General features: G+C 42.1%; 1 protein-coding gene and 1 long non-coding RNA gene across 4 annotated transcripts in view; both read left to right on the top strand.

The window, feature by feature from the left end:
• LOC135295955 (b(0,+)-type amino acid transporter 1-like) overlaps nt 1-12,714 on the top strand; it is a 29,838-nt gene that overhangs the window by 7,009 nt on the left and 10,115 nt on the right. For 2 of the 3 annotated variants that reach the window (XM_064411833.1, XM_064411832.1), the window contains exons 2-5: nt 2,695-2,790; nt 5,355-6,140; nt 7,705-7,838; nt 10,537-10,666. In XM_064411833.1, the coding sequence (XP_064267903.1) occupies nt 2,695-2,790; nt 5,355-6,140; nt 7,705-7,838; nt 10,537-10,666 (1,146 nt within the window). Of the gene's footprint in view, nt 1-2,694; nt 2,791-5,124; nt 5,224-5,354; nt 6,141-7,704; nt 7,839-10,536; nt 10,667-12,714 lie in introns of those variants that run through there. The other variant, XM_064411834.1, reaches the window with a different exon arrangement.
• Nucleotides 7,865-10,284, top strand: LOC135295957 (uncharacterized). Its single transcript, XR_010357994.1, has 3 exons — nt 7,865-8,582; nt 8,883-8,995; nt 9,432-10,284. It is a non-coding gene; the product is annotated as an uncharacterized LOC135295957 (long non-coding RNA).

Below are 12,714 nucleotides of genomic sequence, written 5' to 3'. Positions count from 1 at the left end.
AACAATAAAACTGTCTTGTTTTAGTGAAGGTATTATTGTGCATCTACTCAGAAATGTAGGAATGCATTTCAGTGATTAAATAGAATTTTGGCATGTACAAGTTCTATTTTTAATCTTGTTTGCTAGAAAGTTTTCATGAAAATGTGTATTTGTATTCTGGTAATGATAGCATTAATTTGATAAAGACTTTGTGTAGGACAAGATAATCTAATCTTTAATTAAACTTAATAAATAAATGAAACTTAATTCCAACATTTAAAAGGCCTTCTTAAGAGTACAAACTAATGCAAATAAATTATTAAGGCTAAATTTCTAGGAAAAGAAAACAGGACAGATTGTGTGTGAGTGTGTATACACACATTGTATATACAAATAGCTATAAACCCAGGAAATACAGAATGAAGGAAGAAGTTTGTATAATTTCCCTCAGTTGCCAAAAGAAAAGTACCAATAGCACTTGATAGATTAACTCGACCTGTGCAAGCAGCGGTGGGATCAGTATTTTTCCCAAGTTGTAATTATTTCTTTTCAGCTGTGGTTCTCCTTTCACCAGTGTTTCACCTTACTCCATCAGTATCTTCTAGAGCAGCTAGTATCATAAAATCATAGCATCATTTAAGGTTGGACCTCCAAGACCATCAAGTCCAACCTTTGACCAAATACCACCATGCCAACTAAACCCTAGCACTAAGTGCCACAACCAGCTGTTTCTTAGTCACCACCAGGGATGGTGACTCCAGCACTTCCCTCTGCAGCCCATTCTAATGCTCAACCACCTTTCCAAAAAAAGGTGAAAAAATTCTTCATGATATCCAACGTGGACTTTCCCTGGTGCAGCTTGTGGCCATTTCCTCTTATCCTCAACCCTCTTTATTATCTTTCACAGTGGTGGCTAGATTGAGTTCTAGCTGAGCTTTCACCTTCTAATTTTCTCTCTACATGACCCAATGACATCCTTGTATTCTTCCTGAGTTGCCTGCCCTTTCTTCCAAAGGTCATAAACTCTCTTTTTTCCCCCCCCTGAGTTTCAGCAAAACGTCCCTATTCAGTCAGGCTGGTTTTCTTCCCCACTGACTCATCTTTTGGCACATAGGGACAGCCTGCTCCCTAGCCTTTGAGATTTCCTTCTATCTAGATCCTATTGTTTTTAAGGGGTGCAGTATGGCAGTAGCAGCTTCCCCTTGAACACAGTAAGATAACTAAACAAAATATTCAGTGTCTAATTGGAAACAGGGGATACCAAATACATTTTAATAAAGAATATCTATAAAACTAAAGCAAGTCCATCAAAGTTTAATAGTTGCAGAACCAGAATATGCTGAGCCCTTGCTTAGCAGGAGCAAGGAGGCTCAAGCTCAGCTGCAGGCTGTCTGCAGACCCAGACAGGGAGCACTAACTCAGCTCGTGGTAAATTATTGGGTTTAAGGTTCACTCTTAACCTCCCAACTTCATATCCGCTATTGTAACATGACAGGAAAAGGCAGTTTCTCTAAATATAAACAAGCTCAGTTTTAGTGTTGATTCTTGTTGTGAACCCTAGGACTATCCTGCATCCTCAGAAATGTCATTTCTACCCCACCATCCTACTTCCAGCAGCCCAAGCTGGGTTTTTGTTTTGCTAGCTGCAGCTCACATTGGCATTTTTAAAATCCCAGCCAGAGCTCTGCTGCACAAGGAGCCCTGTTTTTGTGCCAGAGGCACTGTTGCCTTGGGGGCAGCCACACACTGCTGGCCCCTGGGCACACAATGAAAGAAGCTGGTGGGTCCAGGCATCTCCAGGGGTGTGGAGGCCCAAAGCTGCACCCTTTCAAGGCTCAGATGTGAGAAGAGCCAGGATGCACTGGGGATGCAGAGCATTAGAGTCAAACACATGGGGCACCCGTTCCCCAGGCAGATACCTCTCAATGAGTCCTCTTTCCTTTGTCTGTTTTCACACAGGACATCTGGGGTGTGTAGTCTGTCCGCACCAATTTTTTTCTGGGCTCAAGATGTATTTCAGAGCTCCACTTTCCTGGCCTTTATTTCCTTTCTGTTTTCAGTCAGGCATCTCTACTTATAGATGCACAGGCATCACGATCTGCCTGCAACTGCAGTTCAAATCTTGCCTTTTGGAGGTGAGAGTATTCAAGCTGAATTTGTGGGTTTCCATGGTCTTAAGTAGAGAAGGCCATCAAACCCACATCTTATGTCCTGGATGAACTCTCTAATCTTTAGTACCTCTCATCCAACTTGATGTTTGTTGTTTGGTGGGGTTTTTTAATGAAAAAAACATAAAAACTTGATCTCTTCTCAAATTTATAAGTATAGTATTGGTGTCTACCTCCAAAGAAAGTTATGGGCAATGGTTTTGGCCACTCTATCCTCAGATTACAGGTTATTTTAAATCCCATCTAGAGATTTGTAACTGTTTTCCAAGCGTGGGACAGGGAAACCAAGCCCATAACTGTGTTCCAAATATCATTTCTGGGACCTAAAATTAAATATTGCAAAATATTTGCCCACATGTTTTGCCTAGTTTTTACCACTGATATTGACCTTTACTTTAAATTAGTTTTCTCTAATCTTCATAGATACTCCTGAGATAAAAAAACCCATAAAGACATTAAGGACACTGTTCATTCACAGCTCGAATATAGTCTGTTTGTGCTATCTTAATGTTGAAGAAGTAATACTTACAGCGGGCTTTCTTTTCAGCCAGGAATGCAAAATACCCAACCCAGATGCAGACTGGGCCGTGTTGCATTATTGCTCGGGACCAGTAGATGGCAACCACCCATTGCAGTGTCAAAGGTAAGTGAGAATGGTTCGGGTAGGGGATGCATTAGGTGACAGCTTGAGCAGCAAAGCTCTGCTACTCCACACGAGAAGGCAGAACTTGTATTTTTACTCCTTATTATACCTCTCCTTTTGGGAGGGGAGCAGTGAGTTGCCCTTTTCCATACTCGGTTTTGACAAATTATAATTGTGACAATTAATTTGACTAAACTATCTGCTGCTGCTCCTATCTGAGGCTACTCTTTACTGCTAATATCAGTCAAGAAAAGAACAAGACAATGGGAAAAAAAATCCAAATCAATCAGACTACCTTAGCTTCCACACGAATAGCCTCAAGTTCTTACCATTATTAATTAGATTCCTTATTACTTTAGGTGGAAGCAGTTAGAATTCAGTAACAATGAATCTGGGATTGGAAATAGACTTCCCTCTAGGAATTGACTGAGGCTATTGACATACCAGTTAATTAATTGTTATTATCTGAGGGGGTCTTACAGAATTTTTTTTTATATGGTCAAGCTGGAAGACATTCTAATTTTTTTCCCCTACAACATTAGGTTAAAAGTTATTCATTTCTAGGAGCAAGAACAGGAAAGATTTGAAAACATTCCCTCCAAGAACCTTGCATTTACACTTCAGACCAGAAGTTCCTTCATTAAAACAGAAGAAGAATGAGAGAAACATATGTATAGCTTTACTAGAAGGATACTTAACTACCTGTAGTCACATTAAATTTTCCTGTAGTGTTGATTTGACCATACTTTTTGTGCCTTTGTTTTCAATAACGATTGGAATACATAATACATGTATTGATGCACACAGGAGTGTCAGTACTGCAGGAAAACAACCCAGACCTTCGGACCCCTGAAGGATTCCAGCATTGCCTTACAGCGTCGTTTGCAGTTTAAAGAATACACTACAAATAGCTAAACCAGACAAGAAGAGCACTGTCACTTAGTAAAAGCAAACCAAAATACTTTGCATTAGTGGGATGCCTCCCTCCAAGTTCTCAACCACTTTGCAAACCATTAACTTGAAATGTGTTAATTTGCACCCTTGCAGTACAAGGTGTATGTTTATTCTCAGAACTCACACCTTTGCTGGGAAAGCTTAAAAAACCTACTTGACAGATAAAGTATAAGCTTTCTCTTTTGTTACAGCTACCCCTTGATCAGCTGTGAATTTCTACAAGGGACTTTGAAATTAGGAGAAAACCAGCTGGCATTCATTTCCTAGTGAATACTAGAGAGGTGACATACCTCTCTATGGTAGGAATAGCTTCTGAAATCCTTTAGGAAACCCAACAAACTTTTTTCACTATTTCCTTAATGATAACATTTATACTCTAAACCCCTCTACTTTTTAAATTAGATTTGAGAGCTTTTTTCTTCTTTAGAGAACTTGAAGTCCTTCAACCTGATGATAAAAATTGAGTACTTTATTTGCCTTAGCATGAGAAACTATACGACTTGTATGTGGTGTTTTTCTTGTGGACCCACGAGATTTTTTAAGGGTCCAAGAGTTACCTTGGACTCTTCTTGCAGAGAACTGCAAAGCTAGTTCATTTTTTTTTTTTTTTAACAAAAAGGCAAATAAGGAGAAGTCTAAATGATTTAGAAGGAATTCTTAGAGAAACAATAGCTCTGCTTATAGTCATGCTTTTTTTAGCTCAAATATTTGAGAAGGACAGATAGTTTTAAAGATTCAAGGTCTGTGGTTGCCATGAAGGGCAGAGAAAGGTCTCACTGTAATAGTCGTATTTATAGCAGAACCTGCCTCAAGGTCTGGAATTTTATGTGTTCGATATCTAAATAAGGATCAGGGGTATCTTCAAAAGCTTGTACTATGTTTCTGTCATGTGTGCATTGAAATGTGCATACAATGAGCTGTGACAAAGAGCTCTGAAGATTGTGGTCCAGTAGGAGTGTGCACACCTTATCTGCAATGGTAAAAAGGCCCTGGAAAAATGTAATTGTAGCCTTTTCATGCTTCTCCACCTCCACTTCCTAAAATTGAGAAAAGCCCACATTTCCCCCTACTACTTTGCAGAAAAAGAGTCTCTGGACTGTTTTTAGCAAAACCTTTCTGTTTCTTTGATCAAGACACTGGAAATGTTCCTTGAGCAAAGCCTTAGCATGTTGGCCAGCTGACTTGTTTGTTTGATCATGTTACAGTGAAGAATGAAAATAAGATTGAGCACTGAAGCAAGTGCTTGAACATTGACTTTTCAGCAAAGAATAAAGTACAGATTTGCATGGGGACTTTGCTTACCTGATCCTTATTTCACATGCTGTCTGGGGCATGATTTAAAGGAGAGATAACCAGGATCACAGTCCAGTAATGTGCTGAGTGATTTTGAGGTGGTGCTGGATACTATCCATTACCATTACTTGCACTGAGATTCAGGGATAATCAAACTTGGCATAATAAATTACCAAGATAAGATAGGTAATGAAAGAATGTGAAATGCACAAGATAGGTTTGTGCTTCTCAACAGCGTTCAGTGTGACTTTTGTAATTATTAACTAAACCTTAAAGCCTGGGGTCGTCCTTATTCAAATGCCTTAATCCTTTTTCAGATTCTCTCCTTACAACAACGTCTCCTCTCTCCTCACATTTCCACGATGAGGGAAAGGAAGGCAACAGATCCACTCCATTCATCCACAGATCTGACTGAAGGGAAGAAGTTAAGACTGAAACAAGAGGTTGGCCTGATTAGTGGCGTGTCATTAATTGCAGGTACCATGATAGGCTCGGGGATCTTTATGTCCCCTGAGTGGGTACTACACCACATGGGGAACCCTGCCAGCAGCCTGCTGATCTGGGCAGCATGTGGTCTCCTGGCCATGTTTGGAGCCTTGTCGTACGCTGAGCTTGGAACAATAATTAAAGAGTCTGGAGGAGAATATATTTACATTTTGAGGATTTTTGGTTCCTTTCCTGCTTTCCTTTTCGCCTACACTTCTGTCATCCTGGTGAGACCAGCTGGTTTGGCAGCTGTCTGTCTGAGCTTTGCTGAGTATGCCATTGCACCGTTCTACCCAGGATGCGCGTCTCCGCAGGTTGCCGTCAAATGTACAGCTGCTGCTTGCATCCTGATTTTAACTATCATCAACTGCCTCAACGTGAGGCTGGCAACATCTGTTATGAACATTTTTACAGCTGCCAAACTCTTGGCTTTGTTGGTGATTGTGGTGGGTGGGTTGGTGCTGCTTGCCCAGGGACAAACTCAGAGTTTTCAGAATGGTTTTCAAGGCACCACTGCAGGTGTTGGGGCAGTTGGAGTGGCGTTTTACCAGGGGCTCTGGTCCTATGATGGATGGAACAACCTGAATTATGTAACTGAGGAACTGAAGAAGCCTGAGGTGAGTGAGTGAGCGACCAAGCTGGGTTTTACTTTATCCTGCTGTTAATATGTTTGATTCTATCTATGATTGTGTCAAGAGTGGTAATCAAGGGATTTACAGTGAGGGTGGTGAAACACTGACACGAGAGACACTGTGGATGCCTCATCCCAGAAGTGTTCAAAGCCAGCTTGTGTTGGGCTTTGAGCAGCTTGGTGTAGTGGAAGGAACCCCTGCTCATTTTATGGAGGTTTGAACTAGATAATCTTTAGGGTCCCTTCCAATCCAAACCATTTTGTGGTCCTATAAAAGTCCTAAAATTACCCATTGACTAGAAATTATTAGGCAGCACTTGGATGCTTTGGGGATGAAATTTTTTCTTAGTGTTTAGAGGATGTCACTGTAGACACCTAGATTTATTCAGAAAAACACTCACTGCTATAATCCATAAAGGATGCTTAGCAACATGTATTTTCTTAAAGACTTGATCCATAATCTATGCTTTAGAAAACTACTTTATCTCTCCCTGTTGCATCGAGGAGCAACTTCAGAGCAAGCCAAGCCTCACTGGAAAGGGAATCTAACTGTGAATGATCCCTGTCTTTAAACATCTATATTGTAGCATTGTGCAGTCCATGCTATAGGCACTGAAGTAGCTCACCTGCATTTCACATCACCTCCTCTGTGCCACATTACCCCTTTTCACAGATCAAACACTGCAGCAGTGCAAGAGTTGTGTGAGTGCAGAGTTTATAGAGTGTGCTTTGTACCGGTGCAGCACACAAGATCCTACAGATCAAATGCAAGTATACAGTTAAATATTAACCTGAATGGCAGCAAAGATCCCAGGGCCACTCTCTCCCACGGGATCATGAGCAATGATATTCAGGCCCTTCCAGAGTGGAGACACCACCATTAGGAATTGCTGTATCTTCTCCTGTATTGAGAATGGGGAATGCAAAAACTGATATTTCAGGTTCTTAGATGCATACAGTTGCCATTTCCCAGTATTTTCAGTTGCATAAGACACTCTTGATTTTATTGAGTCTTAAAATGATCCTGTGGTGTTCTTAGACACAATCCTGCCACTTAGAAAAAAGAAATATTTCCTTCCTAGAGCAAATCCCCTTTGAGATTTTGAAATCAACCCCCTATTTTGATTTAAACTGTAGAGTAGTTAAATGTGATACAACACACACTAGAACTTTTACCATGGCAGTGAGGTGTTTATGGGAAGATGCACACCAGGAGACATAACATACTATTAACAAATAAATCAATAGTAAAATAATCAAGAAGTATGCAAAAGGCATCTTGGGCAGCTACAAATCAAAATCTTTTGAATAAGATTTGGTGGGTTCTCTTTGAATTATTTTGTTTGGTTGGCTGTGGGGTTTTTTAGACTAACTTTGGAACTGTACAAGACAGGCGTGAAAGCTGCCATGTGAATCTGGATTTATGTCTTGTTCTGAGAAAAGGTTTAGGGAGTGGAAGAATTTGAATGAGAGACGTGGGTGGTGGCAAAACCAAACCAAACAAAAAAAGCACAGTGCTGCACCTAACACTGCTGTCATCCTTTTTCCAGGTGACCCTTCCCAGAGCTCTGATGATTGCCATTCCTTTGGTTACATGTCTGTATTTGCTCGTAAACGTGAGCTACTTGGCAGCCATGACTCCCTCTGAGCTGCTGTCTTCAGGAGCTGTGGCTGTCACCTGGGGGTGAGCTCTGCACGGGGCAGCATGGGCAATGCAGCTCTGAGAAACACTGGTTCTCTCCTGAGTTTCAGGAGATTTAAATGTTATTCCCAGAGGGAATGGCAGCACTGCATTGGTCAGGCCAGGAGGACCTGTCAGGCAGAGGACTGAAGCACATTGCTGTCTGAGAGAGCTGGGACTGGTCAGCCTGGAGGAGAGAAAGCACTTTCCAGTGCCCAAAGGCAAGAGCTGGAAAGGAAGTTTTTACAAGGGCATGTAGAAGTAGGACAAGCAGCAATGGCTTCAAATTGAGAGTAGATTTAGATTAGACATAAGGAAGAAATTATTTACTGTGAGGGTAGTGAGGCACTGGCACAGGTTGCCTAGAGAAGCTGTGGATACCCCATCCCTGGAAATGTTCAAGGTCAGATTGGAGGGGGCTTTGAGAAACCTGGTCTAGTAGAAGTTGTCCCTGCCCATGGCAGGGGCTTGGAAGAGGATGATCTTCAAGGTCCGTTCCAAACTGTTCTATGATTCTATAATTCTGTGGTTCTTTGAGGCCAAGGCTGACCAGCTCCATCTGGCCATGGTCTCCAAGGTGCATCTAGGCTGCCAAGATGGCACATTCCTTACTCCCCATTCCCTTTGTTTATACTGGGAACCTGTAACTCCCCCAACTCATGTTTCACCTCATGGGAAGTGTCCGTACAGGAGAGGTGAAGGTGACACCAGGAGCATCTCCCCACAGGCACTGGGAATGCAGCAAGGGTACATGGGCTTGGGGACTGAGAAATGACTCACATTTTAGATATTGCCAGGGAAATGAAGAGGGCAATGTGCTGCCCTGCTAATGCAGGGCCAGTGGGTTGGGAGTGAGACAGGCATCAACTTGCTGAATCCTGTCTACTTGGCACCTGGAATTTAGAGGAGACGAGTCTTTTGTCTGAGTTTCTCCATCTGTGGGGAAATGGAAGATAGGATTGATCTCAACAACACATTTAAGAGCTGTTATACACAGGTTGGGTAGCCTTTGATAACTGTAACTTCAATTGGCTTGTGTTTTTCCAGAGCTGCACAGAAACAATTTCTACCTTTCATCAACCTGAAGTATTTGGTGACATTAAACAGTTTCTGTACAGGACAAGGAATTTAGGAAAAGAAGGAAGGGACCATCATGAGAGGTATAGACACCATCAGTGATCTTCTACCAGAACATCCAGCCTTAGTCTAAACATTTCCAAAGACACAGAATCCCTGATAGCCCTAAATGAGCTGTCTGGCAGAAATTATGATATGGTGTATCCACAGATTATGTACTGCTCTTCCTAAAAAGTCAGCAGCAGCTTTGCTTCTGTGTGCATTTCACAAGATCTCCCATTTGAAGATCTGACTGAGCTCTTGCTGGATGTGTTCTCTAATAGCCTTTCACATCATTATGAGTAGGAGCTTTTAGAGGTCTAGTGCTTTGTTTGAGCATGTCACAAAGCCTCACTAAGCTGCAGTGTCACGAACTTTCCCTGCACTTCCTTTCCCATCATTCCTAATTAACAAGTTATTTGTGAACTTCCTCCTTTGTAACACATATCCTTTTCCTCCTGATTAACCTTTTCACCCAAGAGTGCAATTCAGGAAGAAATATTGAACTAGTGACAGGAGAGATGGGCACTCAAAGGCTGGGGAGCCAGTCTGAGGAGGAGGTGAAGTTTGTGGCTCACAAGCAACACATGCAGCTATTCAGGCCATTAAGAAAGAATGGGAGGAGTATAAAGAAGCCAGAGGAGGACTTGTCACATTTAAATGCATTTATTCCCTATATAAGAGGAAAACTGCCAGAAAGAAACATTGTTTGGTGGTGACAGGTGCAGCCACAAAAGGAGCTCAGGAAACTCTTCCCAGCATTTCTGTGATGACAGTGATTTAACAGCAACCACAGGCTTCAGTTTGTCTGTAAATAAAGTGATCTAAAAAAAACTTTGAGTTTTGGATTTTTGCCAATTAGATAAACAGTGTTTGTGTATGTGATAATTACCCCAAACACCAGCATGTATTACTCAGTTAATACTCTTAATGCTGCTTCATTCCAGAAGACAGTCTTCACTTTTAGGTGAGAAAACTATCATTCCTTCCAAATGTTTACCTTGAACTGTGTAACAAAAACAGAAATGTCTGAACATGTTGTAGAACCAAACATCTGGAATTCAAACCATTTTTTTGGCTTAAGTCAGATTCACAGAAGAGCAGTAATAGGTGTATGTGGGATTAAAGGGTTAAAATCCTATGCATATTCAGGAAGAGGTTGTAATGCAGAATATTTCTTCCAGTGTGATGGGAACAGTTTTTCTGTGATTTCTGAGCTAATATTATTGGTTGTGATAGCAGTATCTTCAGGCGTTTTGCCACAGCATCAGTACACAAAAAAGGTGGTTTTGCCTGTTGTGACCTCTTTGTACACCATTGCAGTGTGGACAGAATATATATATATATATATATAAATATATATATATATATATATATCAGAAAGAAAAGCTGTCAGACAAGATAAACTTTCTAGTCACTAAATATTATGGGAATTGCAAGAAGACTTTAAATCTTTAGAAAGACTTCGGAAAAAGATTCTGTATACTACAGAAATAATGGAGGGATGTAATCTGTCTGGTTCTACCGTGTGTATTCAGTACATCTACGAACTGCATCTCATGCTGTGAACTCTTTCCCACCTCAGGGACAAAGTCCTGGGCAGCTGGGCATGGCTCATCTCCCTGTCGGTGGCCCTGTCTACGTTTGGTTCCTCGAACGGGACGTTCTTCAGCGGAGGCCGCGTGTGCTACATTGCTGCCAGGGAGGGCCATATGGTGAGCACAAAGAAAGGGGCCTGCCTTGCTCTGAGCAACTTCACCTTCTTGTGACACCAAAGCAGAGAGGAAAACACTGTGTATGTTCAACTGGCAGAGTGATAGCTCTTCAAGGGGTTTGCTCCTTGCTCATTAATCCCCATCTCTTTCAAATGTAAGATGTATGTTGTCTCTGGGCTTTCTTCTGCAATCAGGTGCTTTCAAAAAGATAACATATTCACATCTAGCCTGGATTTTAAGAACAGCTTTGAAATGAACCAAATGAACTCAAATATTGCTGCACTGGAGCACCAGGCACAGACTGTGGAGTGACCTAGTCAATACACCTGCCAGGAAAGGAGAACCTGGCCATGCTTGTGTGTTGTGAGGCACCTTTGCTCACACTGGGAAGGTAGCCCAGCACCAGCCAGCTGCCTTTGCAGCTCTTTTACTGACTACACAGGTTGGTCTCTGGGGTGATCCAGCCTTCACATGGGTACTGCAGCTTAGATGCAGCACAGGATATCTCTGCTCTTCAAGCTTCATGGCAATTACAAGGTGACACCAAGCCTTACATCTCTCCTAGCTTGAGTTTATCATTGGTTTTGTTAGGTGGGCCAAATCTGGTAACCCAGTGGAGGTCAGGCTGCTGCAGCTCCCTCCTCCCTGGTCCAACCAATAAGTCCATCATCTACTCCCAGCAGCCACACACACAGAAACACAGGTATGAAACATGTTTATATACACACATACATGTATAGCTGTGTATATACATACAGAGCCAGCAGGGAACATAGAGCTGCACATACAGACATACCTGGGGCTCACACAAACACCAGCACTAACAACACCAAGGGCCTTTCATTCCCCTTCTGGCTGATCAGGGGTCTGTTACTGAGAAATACGTATAAAACATATATGCAGTGTGGGTCCCTCCAGCAGCTGGGCTCCGATACTCAGCCCCTGGATCCCAGTCTCCCCAGTTGCTGGTGTCTGGGCAAACAAGCCCCCAGGGTTGCTGTCACATCCCAGCTGCTGATACAGACCCCCTCACTCAAAGGTACACCTCCACAAACACTTAACCACACAGCTCCACAAAGAGCAGCAAAAAGGCTGAGCTGCATTTGTCCTCTGTTTTGAACAGGCCTCTTGTGTTCCTCCTGAATCTCTCTGCTTTTTTTAGTCCTTCCCACCCACAACATCTGGCATTTCTGTTCCTCAGGTGTGAAGGCACTGAAATAGGTTGCAGAGAGAGGTTGTGGATGCTCAGTCCCTGGAAGTTTGAGGCCAGGCTTGATGGGGCTCTGAGCAGCCTGGTCTAGTGAAAGGTGTCCCTGCCTAGAGCAGGATGTTGGAACTAGATGATCATTAAGGTCCCTTCCAACCCAAATCATTCTATGAATCTATGATTACACACCAGCTCCACTCCTGGTTCATAGCAGGGAATCTTTTATGCGTATGAATGACCAGGTTGGTGGAGATGACTGGGCTGGTGGTTGCTGGTTTTGGTGGTTCTTGGGTTGTGGTTACTGGTTCCTTGACTTCTCTCTCTGAGGATAGTGCCTGCTCTATCATGGCAAGCTCTGTGCTGAGAAGTGACAGATGGTCTGAACCTGACCATACCAGACTATGAGCTGAATGACATTTATGACATTTCTCAAACACTCATCTCTAGCTAAGGTCTTTGCATAATATTTTGGTTGGGAATTAAAAATAAAATAAAATAAGATTTTAAAAGGAGCCTTCTCATTAAACTTTTCCAATGAAACAAACAATAAAGAGGCTACTAGTCCTGAAACAAATCCTTAAACAATCCTTTTTAATTTATATTTACATGAATGTTTCAGGAATAGTCCTTGTCTCGTTTTCCAGTCATCCTAAGAGAAGTGAAGTCCCAGAGAGACATGACAGAGGGCAGAAGAGTGGGCCCATGGCAAAAGGTCCTGATGGTGGTCAGGAAAGCTCTAATTTGACTCATTCTGTCATATCAGTAGTTTGAAAACCTCATTTTGCCTGCTCAAACTGAAATCAGTGAGACACAATAAAAACACCCTTGAAGGAGGTTTCTG

This window comes from Passer domesticus, chromosome 3 (genome assembly GCF_036417665.1).
Source record: "Passer domesticus isolate bPasDom1 chromosome 3, bPasDom1.hap1, whole genome shotgun sequence".
NCBI classification, from domain to species: Eukaryota; Metazoa; Chordata; class Aves; order Passeriformes; family Passeridae; genus Passer; species Passer domesticus.
The sequence above is the reverse complement of the archived record's forward strand: the minus strand, read 5'-3'. Positions and strand labels throughout refer to the sequence as shown.